Consider the following 27,495-nt stretch of genomic DNA (forward strand, 5'->3'; position numbering starts at 1 on the left):
AACATGTCGGTGTTCAAGAGCCGGCCGCACAGGAAAGTAGAGTTCCTGCCGGCAGCCACCAGGGGTGAATGGCGCCAGCGGGACTCTGTCATATCTGCGCGGCCGCTTGGCCCATATGGGCCAGAGAATCGGCGGCCCCGCCGATTCCCGCGGCCGGCGCTGCACCAACCGTGCTGACATAAATGGCGCCGATTCTCCGCATCTCGGAGAATCGGGCGCTGGCGTCGGGGCGTGGTTGCGGTGATTCTCCGGCCCGGCGCGGAGCTTGGAGAATCACCCTCAAAGTCTTAGATGGGAACTGCCTGAGAAGTTTAAACTTCCAATGGGCAAAATCCCCTGCTGCCAGAGAGGCTGCGTGAAAATTTCCAATTCTACGCGTCTACCTTGATAGTTACACAGGAAATACATAAAACACTTACTCCAACACCTGGGTAACTCCACAAACAGCCCCACAAGCATACCTCCTGACCACCCAATTACCCCTCTTTCCCCCCCCCCCCCCATCCATCCCCGACTACCCCACACCCCCTCGGAGCCAACTAATCCCCCACAACCCTCTAACCACCTGGCCACCCCTTGGCCCAACCTCACTGATGCGACCACCCAAAGCCTACTACTCCATTACACACGCCGACCCAAACACCCACCTCACTCAACTCAACTACCCCATCTGGCTCAAGCCAAATACCCTGCAGGCTGACCACCTCCTTCACTTGACTATCCCTTGTCAACCCAATTACCCCCTCTCGACCTGATACCTACCTACCCACTCATTCACTTCGACTGCACCTTTCAACCTGAATGCAGCAGTTAGTGCTGCAAACAGGGGATGTGTCCTCTCTTCCCTCAACTCTGTTCTGCTCCAATGGAATTTGCCGGGAAATGCTTTGCATTTCTCTGAGAGCGAGGATTGGAAGAAAGGCACTACAGCATGGTCGGAGAAATCTTCACAGGCAGCACAAATGCATGCAGCATTGCTGCTGATCGGAAGATTCAGGCCAATGTTCCAGCAAGGTTTAAGAATATCAAGAATTTTGATTGAAAGTAAGTATTAATAATCAAACAAGGCAAGTTAATACATAGATGAACGGGAGGACCCTGGGAAGCACCAAAGATCAGGGGGACCTTGGTGTGCATGTACATCAGCCACTTAAAGTATCAGGGCAATTGGATACTGTGGTTAAGAAGACATATGGTATACTTGCCTTTATTAGCCAAGGCATAGAATTTAAGAGCAGGGAGGTTATGCTGGAACTGTACAAAACGTTGGGTAGGCCACAGCTAGATCATTGTGTGCAGTTCTGGAATCCACATTATAGGTGGAATGTGATAGCACTGGAAAGGCGCAGAGGAGATTTACCGGGATTTAGCCTGGGCTGAAGAGTTTTAGTTATGAAGAGAGATTGGACAGACTCGAATTGTTTTCCTTGGAGTATGGGAGACTGAGGGAGACATGATTGAGATGTGTAAAATTCTGAGAGGCATAGATAGGCTAGTCAGAAATAAACTTTTCCTCTTGGTGGAGGGGTCAGTGACCAGGAGCCGTAGATTTAAGGTAAGGGGCAGGATATTTCAATGGGATGTGAGGAAAAAGTTTTCACCCAGAGGATGGTGGGAGTTTAGAACTTGCTGCCTGAAAGGGTGGTGGAGGCAGAGACCCTCATAACATTTATGAAGTATTTAGATGTGCACTTGCGATGCCATGGCAAACAAGGTTATGGGCCAAGTGCTGGAAACTGAGATTAGCATAGTTAGGTGGTTGTTTTTGACCAGCGCAGATGCGATTGGCCGAAGTGCCTTTTCTGTGCTGCAGCCCTCCAAGATTCTACAATAGAAGATTCAACTGACCATAATGTTATAATTGAAAATCAAGATCAGGGTTAATGCCTGGATTTTCATATGCTCTCCCATATCGAATAATAACAGGATAACAATGAAACAAGGAGAGTGAAGAGTGGTCACTTCTCCATCCCAACCTTTATATTTCTGCCGTACCCCCTCATGCTGTGCTGGCAGACACCCCTTCCCTTCACTGCCCACCATGGACTAATTATGGTAAGGCAGCAGAACACAGCTGTCAGCCCCTTCTTCCAGCTTTGTGCCCATGCTAAGCTGTCCCCTCATCATTGTGGTGGCAGTAATCCCTGTGAAAATGATGAATGGTTCCCCAGTGTTGCTTTGTAGGACAGCGGACTTCAAAGTGGCAAGCGGGCCTTAAGGTGGCTATTTTACCCATTCAGACCTATGTTAGGTTTCAGGCTAAGCCAAAGTCTTATAGTAAAATCCTGTTCTGACCTTCCTGGTTCTTTGTTCCCTTTAAACTGGCTTCTGGTGCAGCACCAGAACTTGCTTCATTGGCAGCAACAGGTGGGGATAATGCTAGGAGCTTGCCACGTCTACAAAAATAGTTTCAAGCCAGGCAAATGGCACTGGTTTAAGGGTTGTAGCTCACTGTGTCAAAGTTAGTTATATTTGCTATAGATGAGCTGTGAATTTTCCAGCTGGACATGAAGATTCATTTTTAATAACAGCTTACTAAATATCATTTTCATAAGTTAACTTTATAATTGTCCTTTCCTCTTATACAATAAGTAATTTAGCCAAAACAGTATTAATATTTGTTTATCAGCAAACTGATTTTCAGGCCTGGAGTGGCCTGAGATTAACAACATGACAAATGGGCAACTGGAGAAAGTAAAACAGCATTTTCTTTTAAAGAAAACAATGCAAAATGTGGGAATACAATGGAAGATTAAAAATAAAGGGTGCAATTGTACTGCCTTGTCGTGTACCGAGTCGGACGCAACGAGGCTGTTAAATCTCCTTAGTGGGCTCATGCGAGATTTGCACTGCTTGGGACGCCTTGCGAGATGTCAAGATCTGGATCTCACCCTCACCGGGCAGGATCCAAATTTTCACATTTAAGTGAGCAGTAAACCTCACTTAAATATTTCTGTGTCAGAGTCTCCCAAGGCCCGTGATCGAACACCTGCGCCTGGGAGACCTCACCAATGCGCCGTTTAGCACTGGTCTCCTCAAATGTGGACCAGGCGGAGTGGCACTTGCATGGGTCTCCAAGACAATCGGAGGCCCCCGGGTTGTCGGCCTCTGGATAGGGTGGTACCCTGGCACTGTTGATGCCACTTGGGTACCTTGGTACTGCCAGCCCAGCACCCTGATGGTGCCACTCTGGCACTGCCAGGGTGCCCAGGTGGCACTGCCAGGCTGGCAGGGGCACTTCCATAGTTCCAGGCTGGCAGTGCCAAAGTGCCCAAGTAGCAACTTGCCCATGCCAGGGATTGGGTCCAGGGGTGCCCTGCCCTTATGAGAGGGGCTCAAAGACCCCTAATTGGTAAGTTGGTGTGGGTCTGTGGGTCATGTTGAGGGGTCAAGAGATCCAGCCGCCACTCTTCCTGCATTGACGAGTGGAACTCCTCAGTGCAGGAAATGAAGGTAAGTGCAACCCCGGCGGGATCTTTCTCATCGATGCCTGAAAAAATGACCCCATTTAATAGCGGGGTCATTCCCCGCACTGCAAACACCGGGAGACACCCCGCTAAACCTGTCCAAAACGCAATACTTTTTTCCCTGTTAAATCATGGCCAAACAGTTTTACTGAAAAGGAGACATACTATTGAAGCTTTTCAGCTTGTACTTATCAGGACAGACACCTTGAGACTGGATTCTCCTGCAATTGGCGGGACGGCCCGACGCCAGCGCCACGAGCGGCGCGAACCACTCCGGCATCGGGCCACCCGGAAGTTGAGGAATCCTTCGCTCTTCCGGGGGCTAGTCCGGCACAGGCGGGGTTGGTGCCGCGCCAACCGGCGGCAAAGGGTCGCTATGGGCCGGCGTGGGTTGGCGCATGTGCAGAACCGCCAGCGTGTTTCCTGCGCATGTGAAGGGGGTTTCTTCTCCGCGCCGGCCATTGCAGAGCCTTATAGAGGCCGGCGCACAGTGAGAGTGCCCCCACGGCACAGGTCTGCCCACAGATCAGTGGACCCCGATTGCGGGCCAGGCCACCGTGCCCCCCCCCCAGGGCTGGATCCCCCCTGCGCCCCCCCCCCCCCCCCGAGGACTCCGCTAGCCACCCTCCAAACCAGGTCCCACTGGGATGGACCATGTCCATTTCACGCCGGTGGGACTGGCCGAAAACGGGCGGCCGCTCGGTCCATCGGGGCGTGCAGAATTGCCGGGGGGGGGGGGGGGGGCGGTCGGAGTATCCTGCCCAAAAATCCCAAATTTCAATGGGATCAACCATAGCAAAGGGTGTTGACTGATAATCAAGTTGACTCTGATTATTCAAGGCAATCCCCGGCAATGCCCCGTCCAGCCACCTGTTAATCTGTGGAATTCTCTTTCACAGAGAGCCAGTAGGATGGCCACCAGCCAAAACCTTGAGGCCATCTCTGGATCCCAGACCAGAGATGAGTGACGGCAAGAGGACAGTTGAGGGGTGGGAATCAAGGAAAGTCTGCAGCAAGGGCAGCGATGTGGCTCTCAGTGGGATCCTCCTTTACTTTAACAGGCACTGAGTGCCATCCCGCCATCCCCCCCCCCCCCCCTCCCCCCAACCTGGCCCCTTGCCTGCTATTGACTAAATAGTTGTGGTGGCAGGATGAGACCCTTAAAGGGGCATTAACTGCTCACTTAGGGATCACAATTGACAGCAGATGAGAATACTATCCATGGGATTTCTTGGTGAGGACATCGAAGTGGAGGTGGGAACCCTGCCACCCTTCTGCCAAATTAAAACGCTGCACCGTCACCAAGCTCACCATGGGGGAGTATGTTAAATTCCGCCCATGGCTGATCATCATGCCTTGGTGCCTCAACCAAATATTCAGGCGTGAGCTTTCAAAAAGAGTACGAGCACAGACAAATCTGTGTCTGTCCCAACAAACTGCTATTAACCTGCACTTCAGGCTGAGAGCACTGAGGGCAATTAAAAGCACAAATTTTGTCTGAATTTCTTATCTGTCTTGGGCACTGAGGCCATTTGGAACATTCATACCATTGCTCCACTTGAGATCAGCTAACTAAGCATTTTAAAGACAAACTGGGACAGTCCAGTTTCCTGTCAATACTCTGTGCAGCACAAGCAGAATCAATGTTTGCAATGTTGAAGTGATCCATTGCAGTGACACACAATGTACAATAAAAACAGTTCTCAGTGTATCTGATGTGAAAGATGTGCCTAATGAAACAAATGTTTAGAAAGTGGCGGGGGGGGGCTTTTTTCTTAAAAACTTAGAAAATGTCAATGATTTTGATGCATCAGTGGGTAAATGAGCCACATAGTGTGATCCTAAACCAACAGGCAGAAGGTTCCACATTCAATCATTGGTCTATGCTTAGTTAATAGCTGTGATGAGTCAAACTGTCTAGCCTCATACATGAATAACAGAGATACCCCAGACCTGTGATGCCTACACCAGAAGTGAAGACCTTCAGGGAGAGCGAGTGATGACAATAATTGGAAAAAATAGCAAAATCATACACACATAGGCCAAGGGATAGATACACTGCAGTGTAATGTTAAAATAGCCCAAATCCCAAGTATTGATTACAATAAAGACACATCTTGGTACTGCTGAAGACCTATGCACCAGAACAAGCAAGGATCAAGTGTAGATATAACACTGACATATACCCAACACAGAAAGAAAATGCCCAAGAATGGCCTACCCACAAAATGGATACATTTACCCTGACCAAATTACATGCCTATTAATCTTCACCCAATCATCAGCAAATAATGGAACAAGTAATCAACAATGTTATTAAATGACAACTACTCAACAAAAACCTGTTCTCCAGCTCCCATTTCAGGTTTTGCCAGAAGCATTTGGCGCAGCACAGACCTGATCCAGATCTGGATGTATGAACTGAATAACAGAGATCAGCGGTTGGATTCTCCATCACCCATTGCCGGTAGCGAAGTTCCTGATTCGGCAGTGAATCCAGAGTCATCCAACAAACAGGATCAGTTCCGATGCTCTGGTCCCTCGCTGGTGGTGGCATTGAGGTTCGCGTCCGGCACCAGCAGGAGGATGCATCCATCTGCGTCCTCTTAACGGGCTGGGCACCAGATTCTCTAAGTCCACGTGATTCTCCAGTTATCTGGGCCGGGATTCATGTGTGTGAGACTTGGTACAAGTATTTTGTAACGTAGCACTGCCACGGTGGACCTCGGGGTGGGCCAAGAGGGCAACTCTTTAAGGGAGTTGCCCCTGAAGTCCATCGGAGGGTCCCCCTCCTCAGTGCACATCCTCCCCATCTCTACCAGACTCTCTCACCAGAACCCCCCCCCCCACCATGACCCTCACCAGAAACTCCATTACAGAGACCCCCACCAGAAACACCCCACAAGTAGACTCCAGCCAGGCTCCCCATAAAGAGACCCCCATCAGAGACCCGCATAAGAGAGACCCCCAGCAGAAACTCTCCCATTACAGAGGCCCCCATAAGAGAACTCAACCAGAGAGCCCCCAAAAGAGAGAGGCCGCAACCAGAAACCTCCCATTACAGAGACCCCCAAGAGTGACCCCCATGAGAGAGATCCCTACCAGACTCCCCGACCAATTGAATCAGTCTCTCACCATCCACCCTTTCAAACCCCTTCATGAAGTTTGCATGTTTCACTTAAATCACCTGTCATTCTTCTAAACTCCAGAGAATATAAACCCAAATTGCTCAGCCTCTCATCATAGGACAACCACCACATTCCCAGGGACAAATCTAGTGAATCTTCACTGTACTGTCTCCAATACAAGTTCATCTCTTCTTAAATGTGGCTACTAAAACTGCACACAGTATTCCAAATGTTGTCTCACCAAAATTCTGTACAATGGTACCAATACTACTTTATTTCTGTACTCCAATCTCCTTGCTCGCAAGAAAGGCCAACATGTCATTTACCTTCCTAATTGCTTGCTGCACCTGTAATCTAATTATCCGCAATCCTTGTACAAGCACCCAAGTCTCCCTGAATATCAACACTTACAAGTTTCTCACCTTTTAAAAATATTCTGCTTTTTCATTCTTCTGTGACTAAGTTCACACTTCTCTATTATTATCCAGCATCTTGTTGCCCACTCACCTAATCTGTCTATATTTATTTACAGCCTCTGTGCATCCTCCCTGCAGCTTACCTTTCCACCTCGCTTGGTATCATCAAGAAACTAAACATAACCTAAAGTGGCAGGTAACATTCACACCACATAAATACCGGATAATAACTATCCATAACGAGTAAAGGCTCAACCACTTTTTCTGTTTTTCCCCAGCAACACTGAGTCTCCTTTCATCAACATCCTGCATGTCACCACTGACCAGAAGTCTTATTGGACCAGTTATGGCATTGCCATGTCTACAAGCACACGGTGAATGCTGTCTATCCCATGACTTAGCTGTTGGCCCCTCAAACTCTCTCTGTTAGCTACAAAGCCCAGGTGATGGAATTCTCACCACTTATTTAGATGAGTACAACAACACTTAAGTACCTCCAGTACAAAGTGGTCCACTTATCTGGCAACCCCGCCACTGAAAATATCCACCCTTCTACCACCAGTATTAGACCATTTGGCCCATCGGGTCTGCTCCGCCATTCAATCATGGTTGATATGATTCTCATCCCCATTCTCCTGCCTTCTCCGCATAACCCCTAAACTCCATATTAATCAAGAAATCCCCTTATTAATCAAGAACACCTGATTTGTGCTTAAGGTGCTGTCACCTACAGGGCTACAGACCAAGAGCTGGATGGTGAAATCAGGCAGAATAGTTCTTTCTAAGAACTAGGAGCAGAAGTAGGCAATTAAGCCTCTCGAACCTGCTCCACCATTTAATATGATCATGGCTGATCTCATCTTGGCCTCAACTCCTCTGTCCTGCCCATTCTCCAAAACCCTTCAACCCATTACTAATTAAAAATCTGTCTAACCCCTTCTTCAATTTACTCACTGTCCCAGCATCCAACGCACTCTGGAGTAGCGAATTCTACATATTCACAACCCTTTCGGAGAAGTAGTTTCTCCTCAACTCCATTTTAAATTTGCTATCCCTTATCCTGAGACTATGACATCGCATTCTCGAATACCCCACAAGAGGAAGCATCTGCTCCACGTCTACTTTATCCTTACGTTTTAGCATCTTTTATACTCAATTTGATCTCCCCTCATTCTTCTAAACTTCAGAGAATATAGGCCTAAACTGTTCAATCTCTCTTCATACGACAAACCCCTCAACTCTGGAATCAATCTAGTGAACCTCCTCTGAGCTGCCTCCAATTCAACTACACCTTTCTTCAAATAAGGGGACTAAATCTGTGCACAATTCTCCAGGTGCGGTCTCCCCATAATGTGGTCTCACCATACTGTGGTTGCAATATGTATAATCTACAGCATGCACTGTCACAATTCAACAAGGTTACTTCAACAGTACCTATCTTCCCCACAACATATAACACTGAAGACGTCATGAACAGCAAAATCATGGAGACTTATTAGTTCTTCAAGGTACAAATCATTCAGATTTCAGCACATATTGTTGTTTCCTTTTATCACTGGATCAAGATCCTAGAATTATGCCTGACACCAATTGCGGAAGTACAATTAGTAGAAGCACTGCAACTGAGAAAGGAGGAGGCCCAACACTGCCTTCTCAGAGTAACCGGAGATGGGAAATAAATGTGGCCTTCCCAGCATCATTCATATTCTGAGAACAAGTTTAAAAAAAACACCAAGGTTGCTCATCTTAGCTGACTTTTCAAATTCTCTTTTCAGTTGCTTCTGCTGTTCCAGTCTCTCAGCTTCCATCTGGGGGGGGGGGGGGGGGCACGGTAGCACAGTGGTTAGCACAGTTGCTTCACAACTCCAGGGTCCCAGGTTCGACTTCTGGCTTGGCTCACTGTCTGTGCGGAGTTTGCACTTTTTCCCCGTGGCTGCATGGGTTTCCTCCGGGTGCTCCGGTTTCCTCCCACAGTCCAAAAATGTGCAGGTGAGGTGGACTGGCCATGCCGAATTGCCTTTCCAAATAGGTTGGGTTGTGTGGGGTTACTGGGTTACAGGGATAAGGTGGGGTTTTGGGCTTAGGTAGGGTGCTCTTTCCAAGGGCTGGTGCAGACCTGATGGGCCAAATGGCCTCCTCTGTACTGTATATTTATTCTATGATCTATGATCTGCTTCTCTTCTCATTTCTAACAGGTCTCCACAGGAAGTTGATAGGCCCACAAGTAAACCAAAATATATTCAACCATTGACACCAAATTAACTGTCAACTCAGCCACTGAAATCTTGACATTTGAGAGATAATTGAATGGTACCCATGTGCCATGTACCTAAATCAATAACATGCCATATGATATAATCCATCAAAAAGGCAGGGAAAGGGAAAAATCAATCTAAACAGATGTGTATGCCCAAATAAACAAAACAGAAACTCGCGCAATACAATTTCTAGACTGAAAACTGAATTTAAACTAAGCAGTTTTGCCTTTCCCTCATGTCCCTGTCACTTATCCGGATGATGCATCTATCTCTCTGTTGGAAAGAAGTTACATTTCAGCAAAGTACATTATCTCTGCACCAAGCTGAAGCAATGTCAATTGATGCAAGGCTGCAGAGTTCTTCACATTAATAAATTATTATTCATTTATTTGTGTTTTTCCTTTCCTTATCTCTTCCTTGTTAAATTCCTGGATGAAGGGAGGGTAATTTGTTTCCTATCATCTGCCACTACCTCTGTAAAGTATCATTTCAAATTCCAAACAATCACAAGCCCATCACTTTCACTGGGGAGTTGTAGCCTAATGAAGGAGCTTAAGTGTCAGCTTGGCTCAGTTGTTTTAAATAAATTTAGAGTACCCAATTATTTTTCTTCCAATTAAGGAGCAATTTAGCGTGGCCAATCCACCTGACCTGCATATCTTTGGGTTGTGGGAGTGCGACCCACGCAGACACGGTGAGAATGTGCAAATTCCACACGTCAATGACCCAGAGCCGGGATCGAACCTGGGACCTCGGCACCATGAGGCCGCAGTACTAACCACTGTGCCACCGTGCTGGCTTAGCTTGGTTCAGTTGATTGTTTTCTGATTCAGTGCTGAGAGTACAATAGCACTGCTGGGACTTATGGTGCAAGTCCCTGTTTGGCCAGTAGTTCTTGGGAGGCAGAACCTCTACCCACTAATGGAAGGCATTTAACTGCCTGATTGCCATTAAATTCTAATAGATCTTCCAAAAATGGCTACTGCTGACTTGCCTCAGGCTCTCTGACACATGGACAGTGCCATTAAGTTCAACCCAACATTTCAGGTCAATGATCAATGAAGGGTGAAAAGCAGATGGTGTGGAAAAAGTCAAAGATGAGCAGGTTAGGTGGAGTGGCCATGTTCAATGCAGGGGCTATGGGGATAGGGTAAGGGAGTGGGCCTAGGTAGGTTGCTCTGGAGGGTCAGTGCAGACCCGATGGGCCGAATGGTCCCTTTCCGCACTGTTGGGATTTTAAAAGCAAATATACAGAATCAAAAGACTAGAAATGAGATGGATTAAGAGAACCAAATAATTTGCTTTAATACTGCACCTCTAACATGGAAAAATATCCTTCACAGCTTCACCGAGGCTTAAAGGGGAGAAATAAATTATGTGCCAAAAGAGATATTAGGAAGCATAACCAAAGGTTTGGTCAAAGCAATGGATTTTAAGCCGGGTCTTAAAGGTGAAAATTGGGATAGACTGCTGGTGAGGATTGGGCAAGTAATTGCAGAGTGTTGGCTGAAGGCATGGCCACCAGGAGAACAATGAATGAGGGATGCAGAAGAAGCCAAAATTAGTGGAAAAGAACTATTACGATCCCAGACTAGACCCCAAAACTGGCTTGGACACTGGCCCGAAACCCCAATAGTAATTTTGTAAGTTTGAAGGGAAACGATGCCTCCGTCCAGGAGTGGTTGCATGAAGAAATAGGGATATGGTGTATTAAAACAAACTTTATTACTAACACAGTATTAAAATATCTTGAACATCACACCAGAAAATAGCTTGCAATTACCTGTTAAACAATGCTATTCAATATAGTGAATACAATACCCTTAACTGCTATCTTTATTCCCACTTAAACATCAAGAAAAACTATCTGAGCTCTTAATCCACTGTTAAAATACCTTTAGCACATAAGAATACCTGCTGTACAGAGATGATCTTTGAGAAAGAGAGATATTTTGACACTGCTTTAAAGAAAAGCTCAGAATCCTGTCAGAACCATGCAGAAACTCTGGCTGTATTTCTTCAGAAGAGGCTTTTCAGCTCACCTTCTAATCAGATAAGCCTGAGATACTTGGAAAGACTGTTGATATGTCTACAGACATATCTGAACTGCAGAGAGAGCAAAATGCTTGACTTCTGTTCACAGCTTAACTTAAATCACAATCGACCTACTTTACCTGCAAAATGCCTGATACCTTGGCCAGGATTCTCCAGCGCCCACCGGGTCGGAGACTCCCCGGGGGGAGGCACCTATCCAGCCCCACCACCGGCTGCCCTATTCTCCGGCGCCGTTTTTCGGGTGGCGGCGGGATTCCCGCCACACCGGTCGGGGACCGTTCACAACGGCCCCCCTCCCCCCCAGCGATTTTCCACGCCCTGATGGGCCGTGCGGCGGTCCAGTTTTGGCCAGTCCCACCAGCATGAATTACTCACCTCACACATGATGGGACCTGACAGGTAAGTGCGCGGGGGCCGTCCTCAGGGGAGCATCTGCAGTCCTACCCAACCTTGCAGTGATTTCACACGTGGACAAGGCTTTTCATGAGATGCACACCTTTCCCCAATTGAGGCCCTTAAGTGGCCCAGGTGGTGGGAGAATTTACCTGGAATTGGGGAATCCCAAAAATCAATCAATGGGGGAGGGGGCGAAGGTGCCTCCATTAGAAACCTCCTTCTGAGTTTGGGCACCCCCGTTTAATGTTCCATGGCCCTGGACCTCTCTCCCACTTTGCCCCCTCCCCACTTCCAGGCCTTCCCTACTCTCCCCACCTTAGGATCCCTCAAACTTACCTTGCGCCCAGGTCCTGGGACGTACACTCAGGCGTCTTCCTGAAGTTCCTCTTTGGTCCACTGCAGTGACAAGAGCTGCAGGGAATGGAGAACTGCCGGTCAATCAGATTGGCCAGCAGCTCTCCAAGGTGGGACTTCCTCTGAAGTGAGGGACGGAAGTCCTGCCTGCAGCCACCTGATGTGCACTCAAGCATGAAATGTCTGCAAGGCACTCAGAGTCAACAGGGATGTGTTCCCCGCCAACTTTTTCAGACGATGGGAAGGGAGACCCCCCCCCTTACAAGAAAATTAGGCCATAGAATCATAGAGCGGTGACAGCACAGAAGTAGGCCATTCAGGCCATCATGTCCAGCTTTCTGTAAGTGCAACTTAGCTCGTCCCAATGTCTGCCTTTCCCCCATAGCCCATAAAAGAATAGAATGCCAGACAACACTTCCCACTTTAAAAACATCTGCCACCTAGGTACCTAAAATGAAGAAATATTTTGCTTCTAACAACATTGACAGGCAAACCAATCACCAACATTTTTGATTTGGGGTGTCAGCAGAAGGCTGACTGGTTCTCCTCTGTACAAATTGAGCTGTATACTCATTTTACTTTAGTAGCTCTACTCAGTAGAAAATTATATTCTATTTGAGATTGTCAGAAAGTGATTTCTAATACAAAAACAGCAATTCTGCAAAATTGCACCATTCAGCTTCCCATTCACTGTGCTGACAGGGCGCAGTGTACTCACCGTGATGAGTTACAATAGGATGCTCTGTCCGTTGACACTGCAGGTGCTCCAGTGAAACTGATAACCCATTGCTTCCAACTCTTCCGACCATCACAAAAAGTCCCTGAACTCCAACCAAAAATGTCCAAAACCGATTGGTCTTTCTTGGAGCCATGGGATGCTTAATAATTACTTCCCTACTGGCTTTACGCTTTTACTGTGAGCATCTGAAAAGACCTGCAAAGAAAAATAAACAACAATGAAGCTCGGGTCCTTTCACACACAAAATGTTTTGTTGCAGGAACTCTAGTTTCAAACACTGAAGAATACAACTCTGTTCATGTATTAATAGCTTGATGTGACTTCAATCGTACTATTTTGAAACAATGTTGACACTTGATATAAAAACTTAAATGATGCATTGTTAAGTGACAGATTAAGCAGTTTTACTGTTCCAATCACTCCATGAAGTAGAAATAAATGTATCCTTCACCTGCATTTTTAAAATTTATTCTTGAGGTGTTGCATTATGGGAAGGCCAGCATTCATAGCCCATCTCTAATTTCCATTCAGGAGATATCTTTGAAGTTTTTATACGAGACTAGCCTGCCCTGATATGTTTGCTAAACACTTTATTATTTTTTCCCTACAGTTTGAAAGTTACAAATAAAAAAAGTTTTTAAAAAACAACAAAATAAGCTAACTAACACTGTTCCACTAGAACTGGCCTTTTCAATATGGCAGCTATAGTTCCATCTATACCTGTAGTCAGATTTGGTTTCAACAGAAGTTATTTTATTTTACATGGCATATACATCTTCTTGACTTCCCCGGGGTGATATATTTATCAGCCTCTGTCACTGGCATAAACAAGGACTTGGAAATACACCATTATATTGTATTTACTGACTACTCACGACTGACAATGGGGAAATGCTTAGGAAATTAGAAGCACTAAGGAACTTGGGAGTCCTAGTTCATGATTCTCTTAAGGTTAGTGTGCAGGTTCAGTCGGCAGTTAGGAAGGCAAATGCAATGTTAGCATTCATGTCGCGAGGGCTACAATACAAGAGCAGGGATGTACTCCTGAGGCTGTATAAAGCTCTGGTCAGACCCCATTTAGAGTATTGTGAGCAGTTTTGGGCCCCGTATCTAAGGAAAGATGTGCTGGCCTTGGAAAGGGTCCAGAGGAGGTTCACAAGAATGATCCCTGGAATGACGAACTTGTCGTATGAGGAACGATTGAGCACTCTGGGTCTGTACTCATTGGAGTTTAGAAGGATGAGGGGGGATCTAATTGAAACTTCCAGGATACTGCGAGGCCTTGATAGAGTGGGAGTGGAGAGGACGTTTCCACTTGTTGGAAAAACTAGAACCAGAGGACACAATCTCAGACTAAAGGGATAATCCTTTAAAACAGAGAGGAGGAGGAACTTATTCAGCCAGAGAGTGGTGAATTTGTGGAATTCTTTGCTGCAGAAGGCTGTGGAGGCCAAATCACGGAGTGTCTTTAAGACAGAGATAGATAGGTCCTTGATTAATAAGGGGATCAGGGGTTATGGGGGAGAAGGCAGGAGAATGGGGATGAGAAAACTATCCCCCATGATTGAATGGCGGAGCAGACTCATTGAGCCAAGTGGCCTAATTCTGCTCCTATGTCTTATGGTCTTACGGACAAGTTCGCCAATAGCTAATTCACCATTTCCTCAGGTCGAGACATCTCCAAGGGCTCAATGCTAATGTTGCACCTTTACAATTTGTCATGCAAAATGACTGCATCTCAACAGGTGTATTTAAGTTCAACCTCTTACTGGTGAACACAATTTAGAGATCCATAAATCAAAATCCTTGAACAAGTGATCAGATTTCAATATCATGTAGCAAACTCAAGGGAACCCGCCAAATTCAAGACTGTTGTATTGCTGCTATGTTCACAGAATACCAGATAATCAACTGTCTTTACTTTCAGCTACCATAGGATCTACTGCACAAAGAGAACCTTGTGTAAATTTTATATGCTCTTAAAATTAACCAGCATCATTTCACTCCGAAATGTTAATTTTGGGTTGTAGTTTTGGGGTACGGGAGATTGAGAGTATAGAGGTCAGGAGCACAGATCTGACTTCGCAGGAGGGTGCCAGTGTTCAGGTAGGTGGTTTGAAGTGTGTCTACTTCAATGCCAGGAGTATACAAAATAAGGTAGGGGAACTGGCAGCATGGGTTGGTACCTGGGACTTCGACGTTGTGGCCATTTCAGAGACATGGATAGAGCAGGGACAGGAATGGTTGTTGCAGGTTCCGGGGTTTAGGTGTTTTAGTAAGCTCAGAGAAGGGGGCAAAAGAGGGGGAGGTGTGGCGCTGCTAGTCAAGGATAGTATTACGGTGGCGGAAAGGATGCTAGATGGGGACTCTTCTTCCGAGGTAGTATGGGCTGAGGTTAGAAACAGGAAAGGAGAGGTCACCCTGTTGGGGGTTTTCTATAGGCCACTTAATAGTTCTAGGGATGTAGAGGAAAGGATGGCGAAGATGATTCTGGAAAAGAGCGAAAGTAACAGGGTAGTTGTTATGGGAGACTTTAACTTTCCAAATATTGACTGGAAAAGATATAGTTCGAGTACATTAGATGGGTCGTTCTTTGTACAATGTGTGCAGGAGGGTTTCCTGACACAATATGTTGACAGGCCAACAAGAGGCGAGGCCACATTGGATTTGGTTTTGGGTAATGAATCAGGCCAGGTGTTAGATCTGGAGGTAGGTGAGCACTTTGGAGACAGTGACCACAATTCGGTGACCTTTACGTTAGTGGTGGAAAGGGATAAGTATACCCCGCAGGGCAAGAGTTATAGCTGGGGGAAGGGCAATTATGATGCCATTAGACATGACTTAGAATGTGTAGGTTGGAGAAGTAGGCTGCAAGGGTTGGGCACACTGGATATGTGGAGCTTGTTCAAGGAACAGCTATTGCGTGTTCTTGATAAGTACGTACCAGTCAGGCAGGGAAGAAGGGGTCGAGCGAGGGAACCGTGGTTTACCAAAGAAGTGGAATCTCTTGTTAAGAGGAAGAAGGAGGCCTATGTGAAGATGAGGCATGAAGTTTCAGTTGGGGCGCTTGATAGTTACAAGGAAGCGAGGAAGGATCTAAAGAGAGAGCTAAGACGAGCAAGGAGGGGACATGAGAAGTCTTTGGCAGGTAGGATCAAGGAAAACCCAAAAGCTTTCTTTTTTAGGTACGTCAGGAATAAAAGAATGACTAGGGTAAGAGTAGGGCCAGTCAAGGACAGTGGTGGGAAGTTGTGTGTGGAGGCTGAGGAGATAAGCGAGATACTAAATGAATACTTTTCGTCAGTATTCACTCAGGAAAAAGATAATGTTGTGGAGGAGAATGCTGAGACCCAGGCTATTAGAATAGATGGCATTGAGGTGCGTAGGGAAGAAGTGTTGGCAATTCTGGACAAGGTGAAAATAGATAAGTCCCCGGGGCCTGATGGGATTTATCCTAGGATTCTCTGGGAAGCCAGGGAAGAGATTGCTGAGCCTTTGGCTTTGATTTTTATGTCATCATTGGCTCCAGGAATAGTGCCAGAGGACTGGAGGATAGCAAATGTGGTCCCTTTGTTCAAGAAGGGGAGTAGAGATAACCCCGGTAACTATAGGCCTCACGTCTGTTGTGGGTAAAGTCTTGGAGAGGATTATAAGAGATACGATTTATAATCATCTAGATAGGAATAATATGATTAGGGATAGTCAGCATGGTTTTGTGAAGGGTAGGTCATGCCTCACAAACCTTATCTAGTTCTTTGAGAAGGTGACTGAACAGGTAGACGAGGGTAGAGCAGTTGATGTGGTGTATATGGATTTCAGTAAAGCGTTTGATAAGGTTCCCCATGGTCGGCTATTGCAGAAAATACGGAGGCTGGGGATTGAGGGTGATTTAGAGATGTCGATCAGAAATTGGCTAGTTGAAAGAAGGCAGAGGGTGGTAGTTGATGGCAAATGTTCAGAATGGAGTTCAGTTACGAGTGGCGTACCACAAGGATCTGTTCTGGGGCCGTTGCTGTTTGTCATTTTTATAAATGACCTAGAGGAGGGCACAGAAGGTTGGGTGAGTAAATTTGCAGACGACACTAAAGTCGGTGGAGTTGTAGACAGTGTGGAAGGATGTTGCAGGTTACAGAGGGACATAGATAAGCTGCAGAGCTGGGCTGAGAGGTGGCAAATGGAGTTTAATGTGGAGAAGTGTGAGGTGATTCACTTTGGAAAGAATAACAGGAAGGCGGAATATTTAGCTAATGGTAAAATTCTTGGTAGTGTGGATGAGCAGAGGGATCTCGGTGTCCATGTACATAGATCCCTGAAAGTTGCCACCCAGGTTGATAGGGTTGTGAAGAAGGCCTATGGTGTGTTGGCCTTTATTGGTAGAGGGATTGAGTTCCGGAGCCATGAGGTCATGTTGCAGCTGTACAAAACTCTGGTACGGCCGCATTTGGAGTATTGCGTACAGTTCTGGTCGCCTCATTATAGGAAGGACGTGGAAGCTTTGGAACGGGTGCAGAGGAGATTTACCAGGATGTTGCCTGGTATGAAGGGAAAATCTTATGAGGAAAGGCTGATGGACTCGAGGTTGTTTTCGTTAGAGAGAAGAAGGTTAAGAGGTGACTTAATAGAGGCATACAAAATGATCAGAGGGTTAGATAGGGTGGACAGCGAGAGCCTTCTCCCGCGGATGGAGGTGGCTAGCACGAGGGGACATAGCCTTAAATTGAGGGGTAATAGATATAGGACAGAGGTCAGAGGTAGGTTTTTTACGCAAAGAGTGGTGAGGCCGTGGAATGCCCTACCTGCAACAGTAGTGAACTCGCCAACATTGAGGGCATTTAAAAGTTTATTGGATAAGCACATCGATGATAATGGCATAGTGTAGGTTAGATGGCCTTTAGTTTTTGACTTCCCGTGTCGGTGCAACATCGAGGACCGAAGGGCCTGTACTGCGCTGTATCGTTCTATGTTCTATGTGTCTCTGAAATGTCAATTGTGAAATTTAAGACTGCTTTATTCATCTTTGAATACTACAGTTCGAATTTATATATTGCATTGTACATTAACCTGTTTCCTTTGCTTACTCATTACTGAAAGACACCAAACAACCAACAAACTACTCCATCAGCTCCAGGGACTGCCCTACATTCTGATCAACAGAGGAGACTGGATTACTAGTCCAGTAACTTTACCATTCCTCAAACATGGACAGAAGTGGCCTCCACTGCAAGTAAAACCCCTCCTCCAGCCCACTTCGGGTGAACTTTATCATCTCCAGCCTGAGAAATTTGTACAAATCTCCCAACCAAGCCGCGACCCTGGGTAGCGCTGCCGACATCTAGTTAAATAATATCCGTCGCTGGGCAACCAGAAAGCCAAGGCCTCCTTCTTCTCTTGCAGCCCCAGCGCCTCCGATATCCCAAAGATCGCCAACATAGGGTCTGGCATCATCTTGACCCCAAACACCCCCGACAAGCTCTCAAACACCGGCTCCCAAAAGCCACCCAGCTTTGCACACCTCCAAAACATGTGAATATGGTTCGCTGGCCCCTTCCCATACCCTCACACACATCTTCTACACCCGGGAAGTGCCCACTCATCCAGGACCGAGTCATATGAACCCTATGTACCACCTTAAACTGTGGAAGGCTCATCCGCGCACAAGAGCAGGTTGAGTTGCTCCAGATTCCATGCCGCATCTTACTTCCCAATTATTTCTCCCACTTCCGCTAGATCCCTTCCATCAGTGCCATCCACTTCTCTCTCACCATCCCATTGATATCCCCAATCCTCCCCCCCCCTCCCCACTTATCCAAGACCAGCAACTTCTCCAGCAGTTTATAATCTGACAACCAAGGAAACGAGGAGTTCTTTCTGCTCAAAGTCACACACCTGCCAGTATCTGAAGTCACCTTCTCTTGATAACTCAAATATCTTACACTTCCTCCAGCCCCACAAACATACCCTCTACAAACAGGTGTCTTACCCGCTCCATCCCTTCCTCCTGCCACCTCCCATACATCCCTCCCCCGGTGCAAAGCTATAGTTCCCACATAATGGGGTCAATATAGACATTTTTTTATAACTTCATTTATGGGATGTGGGTCAGTATAGTTGCTCTTCAGAAGGTTCTAGTGAGTTACCTTCTTGAACCGCTGCAGTTCTTCAGATGTAGGTACACCCACTGTGCTGACAGGGATGGAGTTTCAGGATTTTGCCCCAGCGACAGTGAAGGAACGGAAATATATTTCCAAGTCAGGGTGGTGAGTGATTTGGAGGGGAACCTCCAGGTAGTGGGGTTCCCAGGTATCTGCTGCTCATGTCCTTCTAGGGTGGTAGTGGTCATGGGTTTGGAAGGTGTTGTCGAAGGAAACTTGGTGAGTTACTGCAGAGCATCTTGCAGATGGTACACACGGCTGCCACTGTTCATCGGTGGTGGAGGGTTTGAAAGTTTTTGGAAGGAGGAGCAATCAAGCAGGCTGCTTTGTCCTAGATGGTGTCGACCTTCTTCAGTGTTGTTGAGCTGCACTCATCCAGACAAGTGAAGAGTATTCTATTACACTCCTGTCTTGTGCCATGTAGGTGGTGGACAGGCTTTGGGGGCTTAGGAGGTGACTTACTCGCCATAGGATTCCGAGCCTTTGACCTGCCCTGGTAGCCACAGTATTAATATGACTAGCCAGTTCAGTTTCTGATCAAAGGTAACCCCCAGGATGTTGATTATGGGGGATTCAGTGATGGTAATGCTACTGAATGTCAAGTGGCGATGGTCAGATCATCTCTTGTAGGAGATGGTCAATGCCTGACATTTGTGTGGTGTGAATGTAAATTGCCACTTGTCAGTCCAAGCCTGAATGTCCAGGTCTTGCTGCATTTGGACATGAACTGCTTCATTATCTAAAGAGTGTGAATGGTGCTGAATATTGTGCTGGCATCTGCAAACATCCCCACTTCTGACCTTGTGACGGAAGGTCATTGATGAAACAGCTGAAGATGGTTGAGCCTAGAACTCCACCCTGAGGAACTCCTGCAGTGATGTCCTGGAGCTAAGATAACTGACCTCCATCCACGACAACCATCTTCCTTTGTGCCAGAGATGACTCCAACCAATGGAGAATTTTCCCCCCTGATTTCCATTGACTCCAGTTTTGCTCGGGTTCCTTGATGCCATACTCAGTCATATGCTGCCTTGATGTCAAGGGCAGTCACTCTCACCTCACCTCTGGCATTCAGCTATTTTGTCCATGTTTGAATCAAGGCTGTAATAAGGTCAGGAACTGAGTGACCTTGGCGGAACTCAAACTGAGCGTCCGTGAGCAAGTTATTGCTGAGTTAATGCCAAGTGCCGCTTGAAAGCACTGTTTTTTTTAAAATTAATTTAGAGTACCCAATTCATTTTTCCAATTTAGGGGCAATTTAGTGTGGCCAGTCCACCTACCCTGCACATCTTCTTTGGGTTGTGGGGGTGAGACCCACGCAAACACGGGGAGAATGTGCAAACTTCACACGGACAGTGACCCAGGGCCGGAATCGAACCTGGGACCTCGGCAGCATGGGGTGGCTGTGCTAACCACTGAGCTACCACGCAGCCCTTTCATAGCACTGGTTTTTTAAAATGTATTTTATTACAAACGTATCAAAACAGGTTACAGCAGCGCTGAGGTCCCAGGTTCGATCCCGACTCTGGGTCACTGTCCATGTGGAGTTTGCAAATTCTCCCCGTGTTTGCATGGGTTTCTCCCCCACAACCCAAGAAGATGTGTAGGCTAGGTGAATTGGCCATATTAAATTGCCCCTTAATTGGAAAAAATGAATTGGGTACTCTAAATTAAAAAAAAACAGCTTACAGAGAATAAATACCCTGGGAAACTTTGACAGCACTGTTGTGATTCCTTCCATCACTTTGCTGATGATGGAGAGTAAACTGATAGGGGGGTAATTGGCTGGGTTGCATTTGTCCTGTTTCTTTTGTACAGGACACACCCGAGTAATTTTCCACATTGCCGGGTAGATGCCAGCTATCCTGGAACAGCTTGGCTAAGGGTGCGGCAAGTTCTGGAGCGCAAGTCTTCAGTACTATTTCCGGAATATTGTCAGGACCCATAGCCTTTGCAGTATCCAGAACCTTCAGCCGTTTCTTGATATAACGTGGAGTGAATCGTATTGGCTGAAGACTGACATTTTTGATGTTGGAGACCTCTGGAGGAGACCGAGATGCATCATCCACTCGGCACGTCTGGCTTAAGATTGTTGCGAATGCCTCAGCCTTGCCTTTTGCACAGATGTGCTGGGCTCCTCTATCATTGAGGACAGGGATATTTGAGGAGTCTCCTCCTCCAGTGATTGTTTAATTCACGGCTGGATGTGGCAGGACTACAGAGCTTAGATCTGATGTTTTTGTTGTGAAATCACTTACTTGTCAATTACTTGCTGCTTGTTATTTGGCACGCAAGGAATCTTGTGCTGTACTTCACCAGGTTGACACCTCATTTTTAGATATGCCTGTTGTTGCTCCTGGCATGCTCTCCTGCACTCTTCATTGAACCAGGGGTGACCCCTGGCTTGGTGGTAATGGTAGAGTGAGGATATGCCGGGCCATGGGGTTGCAGATTGTGGTTGAATACAATTCTGCTGCTGCTGATGGCCCACAGCGCCTCACAGATGCCCAGTCTTGTGTTGCTAGATCTTTTAGAAGTCTATCCTATTTAGCACTGTGATAGTGCCACACAACAATTTGGAGGGTATCATCAATGTGAAGACGGGACTTTGTCTCCACAAGGACTAGGCGGTCGTCACTTCTACCGATACTGTCATGGACAGATGCATCTGCAGCAGGCAGATTGGTGAGGATGAGGTCAAGTATGTTTTTCCCTCTTGTTGGTTCCCCCACCACCTGCTGCAGTCCAGTCTAGCAGCTATGACCTTTAGGACCCGGCCAGCTCGGTTTGTGCTGGTACTACCGAGGCACTCTTGGTGATGGACATTGAAGTCCCCCACCCAGAGCATATTCTGCACCCTCAGTGCTTCCTCCAATTAATGTTCAATATGGAGGAGTACTGATTCATCAGCTGATGGTGGATGGTACATTGTAATCAGCAGGAGGTTTCCTTTTCCGTGTTTAACCTGAAGCCGTGAAACTTCATGGGGTCCAGAGTCAATATGCCCTCATTTGAAGCGCCTCCTCAACTGATTCCAAATCTTAACTGAAGACTCCGCTCCTGGACTCCATTACTTACCACAGGGAAAACGACAACGGGGCTATCGCCAGGGCCCTCAAACTTGGCCCCCTACAAGAGACCTCCTCTAGCAAGACGCAGTCCAACCCCCGTTCCCCCCGACCACTGTCTCACCTTCTCGGCATTCACTGCCCAATAATAATGCAGAAGGTTTTGTACAAGTCCCCCTCCAGCCTCCTTCTCCGCAGTGAAGCCCTGCCAACCCTTGGTGTCTTGCCTGCCCAAGCGGACTCTGAGATCAGTGTAGCTTCCCCTACTGGAAAAAAGCCTTGGAAGGAAAATTGGGAGGGATTGAAAAATAAACAAGAACCTTGGCAACACATTCATCTTTACCACTTGTGCTGTCCCCACCAATGTCAAATACAGAATGTCCCATCTTTTCAAACCCCTTCTAACCCCCTCTACCAGACCTGCCAAATTCCACTTGTGCATAGCAGCCTAGTCATGCCCTACCCACACCTCCTAAGTGTCTCGAACAGGTAGCGCCACCCCACCCAGTCAAAGAACTTCTCCTCCGTGTCTATCAATATGATCACCTCAGGCACTCTCCCACCTGATGGAGTCATGACCACGTTCAATAGCCTCCTAATATTACTAGAGAGCTGCCGCCCCTTCACGAACCCCGTCTGATCCTCTGAGACCATGTCCGGCACAGACCCCTCCAACCTCCTCGTCAACAGCTTGGCCAACACCTTCCCATCCATGTTCAATAGCGAAATGGGCCTATAAGACCTGCACTCCATCGGATCCTGGTCCTTTTTCAGGATCAGAGAAATAGACGCTTGTGCCAGCATAGCTAGCAACTCCCCCTTTCCAGCGCCTCATTAAACATGCTCAAAAGGGGTCGAACCCTGCCAAAAACGGATTATAAAATTCCGCTGGGAAACCATCTGGCCCAGGCTGCATCATATCCACACACTCCATTACCTCTTGCCATCCGAGTGACTCCTCCAATGCCTGCTGCTTCCTCTCCCCCACCTCCAGGAACATGAACCCATCTAAAAACTGCCCATATTTGCCTCTGCCCCCTAGGTTTGGCTCTATACAGCTCTCGGTAAAAAGGCTTCGAACATCTCATTTATTTTCTGAAGCTCCGTCACCACCTCTACCCGCTGCCCTACCTACACAATTTCCTTTGCCATCTCAGCTGATGGGCAAGTAGGCACCTGGCCTTCCCCCCATATTCATACTGCACCCCTCTTAGGTGATGTAGCTGATCCACCGCCTTCCTGTTGTCAACTGATCAAACTGCCCCTGCATTTTCTTTCTTTCCGTCAGCAATTCCCTTGTCCGGGCCACCAAGTATCTCTGATCCACATCTGCAATACTTTCCAGCAACCTCCATCTCTCTTCCTCTCAACACTATGCCTGCGGGCCTTAGACAAAATAATTTCCCCCCGTACCACCATCTTCAATGCCTCCCAGAACGTAGCCGCATAAACCTCCCCGTTTTGATTGAGCTCAACGGATGTTAATCACCACTGCCACCTTACACAGTTTATCAGCCAAAAGTGCCAAATCCAACCTCCATCACAGTCCCGACACTCACCCCAACCTGGACCTCACAGCCAAATAATGTGGTGCATGGTTCAAAATCACTATTCCCACATACTCCATCCCCAGAACCCCTATCAAAACCGCCTTACCCACAAGAAAAATCAATTTGAGAATACACCCGGTGGACATGGAAGGAATATTCCCCCTCCCCCAGATGCCTAAACCTCCACAGATCAACCCCCCATATCTGGTCCATGAACACTCCCAACTCCCTTGCCATCCCCGACCTAGCCATTGATTTGGGACTCAATCTATCCACCCTAGGTCCCAGCTCACAATTAAAGTACCCCACCCACAATGATCAACTGGTGAGAATCCAAATCTGGGACATCTTCATACGGCAGCACGGTGGCGCAGTGGATAGCACTGCTGCCTCATGGGGCTGAGGTCCCAGGTTTGGTCTCGGCTCTGGGTCACTGTCCGTGAGGAATTTGCACATTCTCCAAGTGTCCAAGTGCATGGGTTTCGCCCCCACAACCCAAACATGTGCAGGGTAGGTGGATTGGCCATGCTAAATTGCCCCTTAATTGGAAAAAAATAATTGGGTACTCTAAATTTATATATTTTTTAAAAACACCTTCATAAAATCCACATTGTCCCAGTTCGGCACATACACATTCACTAACACCACCAGCGCAGCCACTGCTCACTATCGCAACCCTGCTCACTATCACAAACCTATCCCCCAGGCCCCGCAACTCCTTGGCCACCACAAACACTACCTGCTTGCTGAACAAGATCGTAACCCCCTTGACTTCGAATGAAATTCCGAGTGGAATGTTTGCCCCAGCCAACCCTTCCTTGGAAGCACCTGATCTTTCACCCGTAAATGTGTTTCCTTGAGGAAAATCACCTCCACCTTCAAACTCTTTAGGTGCGCAAACACCCAGGACTATTTGATCGGACCATTTAACCCACATAGATTCCACCGGAAGCTTCTGCTCTTCCTCTCTACTAAGACCTGCCATCATCACCTAGCCCAAACCCCGCCCAAACCTCCATCCCTCACTAGTCTGGGCCCAGCCAAAATGGCCACTCTCTCTGTCCTCCCCTAAACTCAACCAACATACTACCTGCGTCACCGAGATCGATCCTCTTGATCATCCACCCTTGCATGCAGCATCTTACAGATATCCCCCAGGATTGCCGTCGCCACCTCCAATGACACAATCCGGTCACTATGGTCCGACACCATCTTTTGCACCTATTGGATTGTCACTCCTTGTGCTTCCAAGCACTTCTCCACCCAATCCAAGGTCCCGTGAAGAGGTGCTACTGCCTCCTCAATTGCACTCGACTAGTCTCCCTGCATCTCCTTTTGTTGCTGTCGAAATTCCTCTTTAATAAAGCTCCATCAGCTGCTCCACTGGTAGTTTAACCATCGAGGACAACCCTTCCCCTCCACCATCTTTCCCACTGTTGCTGTGCTACGGGTCGCCTCCAACTCCTGGGCCAGGGCTCTCACCAACTTTAACCGGGTTTGACACCTCCCATAGATATTCCACTCTGCGAGAGAAACATCACCCACCCCCCCCCCCCCCCCCCCCCCCCACTCTCCTCATGCTTTATCCGTCAGAATCATTCATTAAATGAGCAAAAAGGACCAAAGCTAACATCTCCAGACAGGAGCCACCTCGTGTGCAACCGATCAGACCATGGCCGCCACCGGATGCCTCCCCACCCCAACTTTTTTTAATTGACATCCAATTACAATGCAGAAAATGTTTGCTGGTACATTGCGGTCATTGCCTGTGCATGCTGACCCTTTTACAAAATTAAACAAAATATTTGAGAAAGAAATGAGACAGCAGTTCAAGAAGGGAAATGTTACTTTTATGCCAGAAACATCCTTTCCACACACTGCAGTGATTATAACCATCCTGTTGTTCCTATTACCTTCTGTGGTGCCAACCTGTGTGCTTCAGAATGACTATAGAGTATCAATGCTGATAAAAAAAAATTCATCATATTCCCACTCCCATATTTTAGAAATGAATGACAAGGTAACTGGAAATTAAAATTGTATATCCCTTCTGGCAGGCAGTATTTGCACTTTAGTGAGATGAATAAGAGTTTAAATCATTTCCTTGCAGCATTTCTGCTGGATTTGAACTTTTACTTTTTGTCTCCAATTGTCAATTCAGAATGTTATGCTCATGTAAACTGCAAGGTACTTGAATTCAACTTTACATCCATATTTAGGAATGTGTCTTCCAGGGCAAGAAAGTACAGAAAGAAAATAGACCCCAAAATGTTTCAATTCTGCAGCCATGCTACACTTTATTTATGTTAGATCACTGTTTACCGTTGGCAGCCTTAACTCTAAACACAAGCCTGTAATATAAATGCAAAAGCTCTACAACCTCCGGCAGCAGGGAGACTGATCAAGAGGAGGTATTTCTCCCTCCCTGGTGGAGGCCCAATGCCACCATCAGCAAACAATGGCTGCTCTCGTGATACTAGTGATACAGCTTGCTTTATTTTTTAACCGTAAATATTTAAATTCTGTTATAACCTTCTCACAAAGCTAGGAAAGATCCTCAGTCAGGAAATTAGATGCAATAATGATTTTGAAAAAATGTTGGTTATCGTTGCCTGCTCTGAAATCCATCCCGAATATAAATGAGGCACATTTGGGATCAATACAGTGCTGAGCTCCTCTGTGGCAGACCCAAGACCTGTCCTGATTCACTCAAGTTTCCCCAAGTTGTTCCAGTGCTAACTGTCTACAAGTACATGATTGATAGAATTAGCATCACATTGAAAATACAGCACAGAAACCGAGCATTCTGCACAACCAGCTCTCATGCCAACATTTATGCTCCACTCAAGCGTTCTCCCATCCTTCTTCACTAAAACCTATCAGCATAAGACTCTACCTTCTCTCTCATGTGTTCCCGGAACAATCCCTTAAATACATCTAGGGCGGAACTCTCCGTTCCCGGGAAAAATCGGGAGTGCCATTGTGAACTCGGCCGAATTTCACGACGGCCTCGGAGGCAGCTCCTCGCCCCCTATTCTCCCCTCCCGGCGGAGCTAGGAGCGGTGCTCCATAACTCCCGGCAGCTGGCCGGCGCGCCGAGAGTGATGCGCCGGCGGCGCCTATGTGACGTCAGCCGCGCATGCGCGGGTTGGCTGGCTCCAACCCGCGCATGCGCGGCTGACGTCACGACGGCTGACAGCTCGAACCCGCGCATGCGCTGTGGCCGTCTTTCCCCTCAGCCGCCCCGCAAGACGTGGCGGCTTGATCTTGCGGGGCGGCGGAGGGGAAATAGTGCGTCCGATTGAGACGCCGGCCCGACGATCGGTGGGCTCCGATCGTGGGCCTGTCCCCTCCCGAGCACAGTCGTGGTGCTCATTCCCCACCAGGCCCCTACAAGCCCCAAAACGGGCATCTCACGGCGATTTCACGATGGCAGCGACCAGGTGTGGTTGCCGCTGTCGTGAAACGGTCGCGAACGGCAGGCCGCTCGGCCCATCCGGGTCGGAGAATCGTCGGTCGCCATGAAAAACGGCGTGCTCCGATTCTTCCGAGCGGGGGGTGGGAGAATCGCGGGGGGCACCAGGGGGTCATGAAATTAGTCAGGGGGCTCTCCCGCGATTCTCCCACCCGGCGTGGGGAGCGGAGAATCGCCCCTAGACTCTTCGGCTCAACCAGTCCGTGTGATAGCAAGTTCCACATTCTCATCATTTCAGGTGAAGAAGTTTCTTGTGAATTCCCAATGTGATTTCTTGGTGACTATATATTAATGGGGAAGTCTCAAGGTGCTGTGGGTTGCATTCCTACCACTGAACCAGAAGCTTCAGATTTAAATCCCACCCCAAGATAGCCAAGGAAGGTGCCTTCACAACATGGCCAAATAGGTTTGAATATCAACCTGTAAATCCTTCCAAC

General features: G+C 47.4%; 1 protein-coding gene across 3 annotated transcripts in view; it reads right to left on the reverse strand.

The window, feature by feature from the left end:
• Positions 1–27,495, reverse strand: part of sema5a (sema domain, seven thrombospondin repeats (type 1 and type 1-like), transmembrane domain (TM) and short cytoplasmic domain, (semaphorin) 5A) — a 267,608-nt gene that overhangs the window by 154,042 nt on the left and 86,071 nt on the right. For all 3 annotated transcript variants that reach the window (XM_038797605.1, XM_038797604.1, XM_038797606.1), the window contains exon 2: positions 12,793–13,008. In XM_038797605.1, the coding sequence (XP_038653533.1) occupies positions 12,793–12,946 (154 nt within the window). In that variant the 5' untranslated portion in view covers positions 12,947–13,008. The remainder of the gene's footprint in view (positions 1–12,792; positions 13,009–27,495) is intronic.

The sequence above is a fragment of the Scyliorhinus canicula genome, chromosome 5, assembly GCF_902713615.1.
Source record: "Scyliorhinus canicula chromosome 5, sScyCan1.1, whole genome shotgun sequence".
NCBI lineage: Eukaryota > Metazoa > Chordata > Chondrichthyes > Carcharhiniformes > Scyliorhinidae > Scyliorhinus > Scyliorhinus canicula.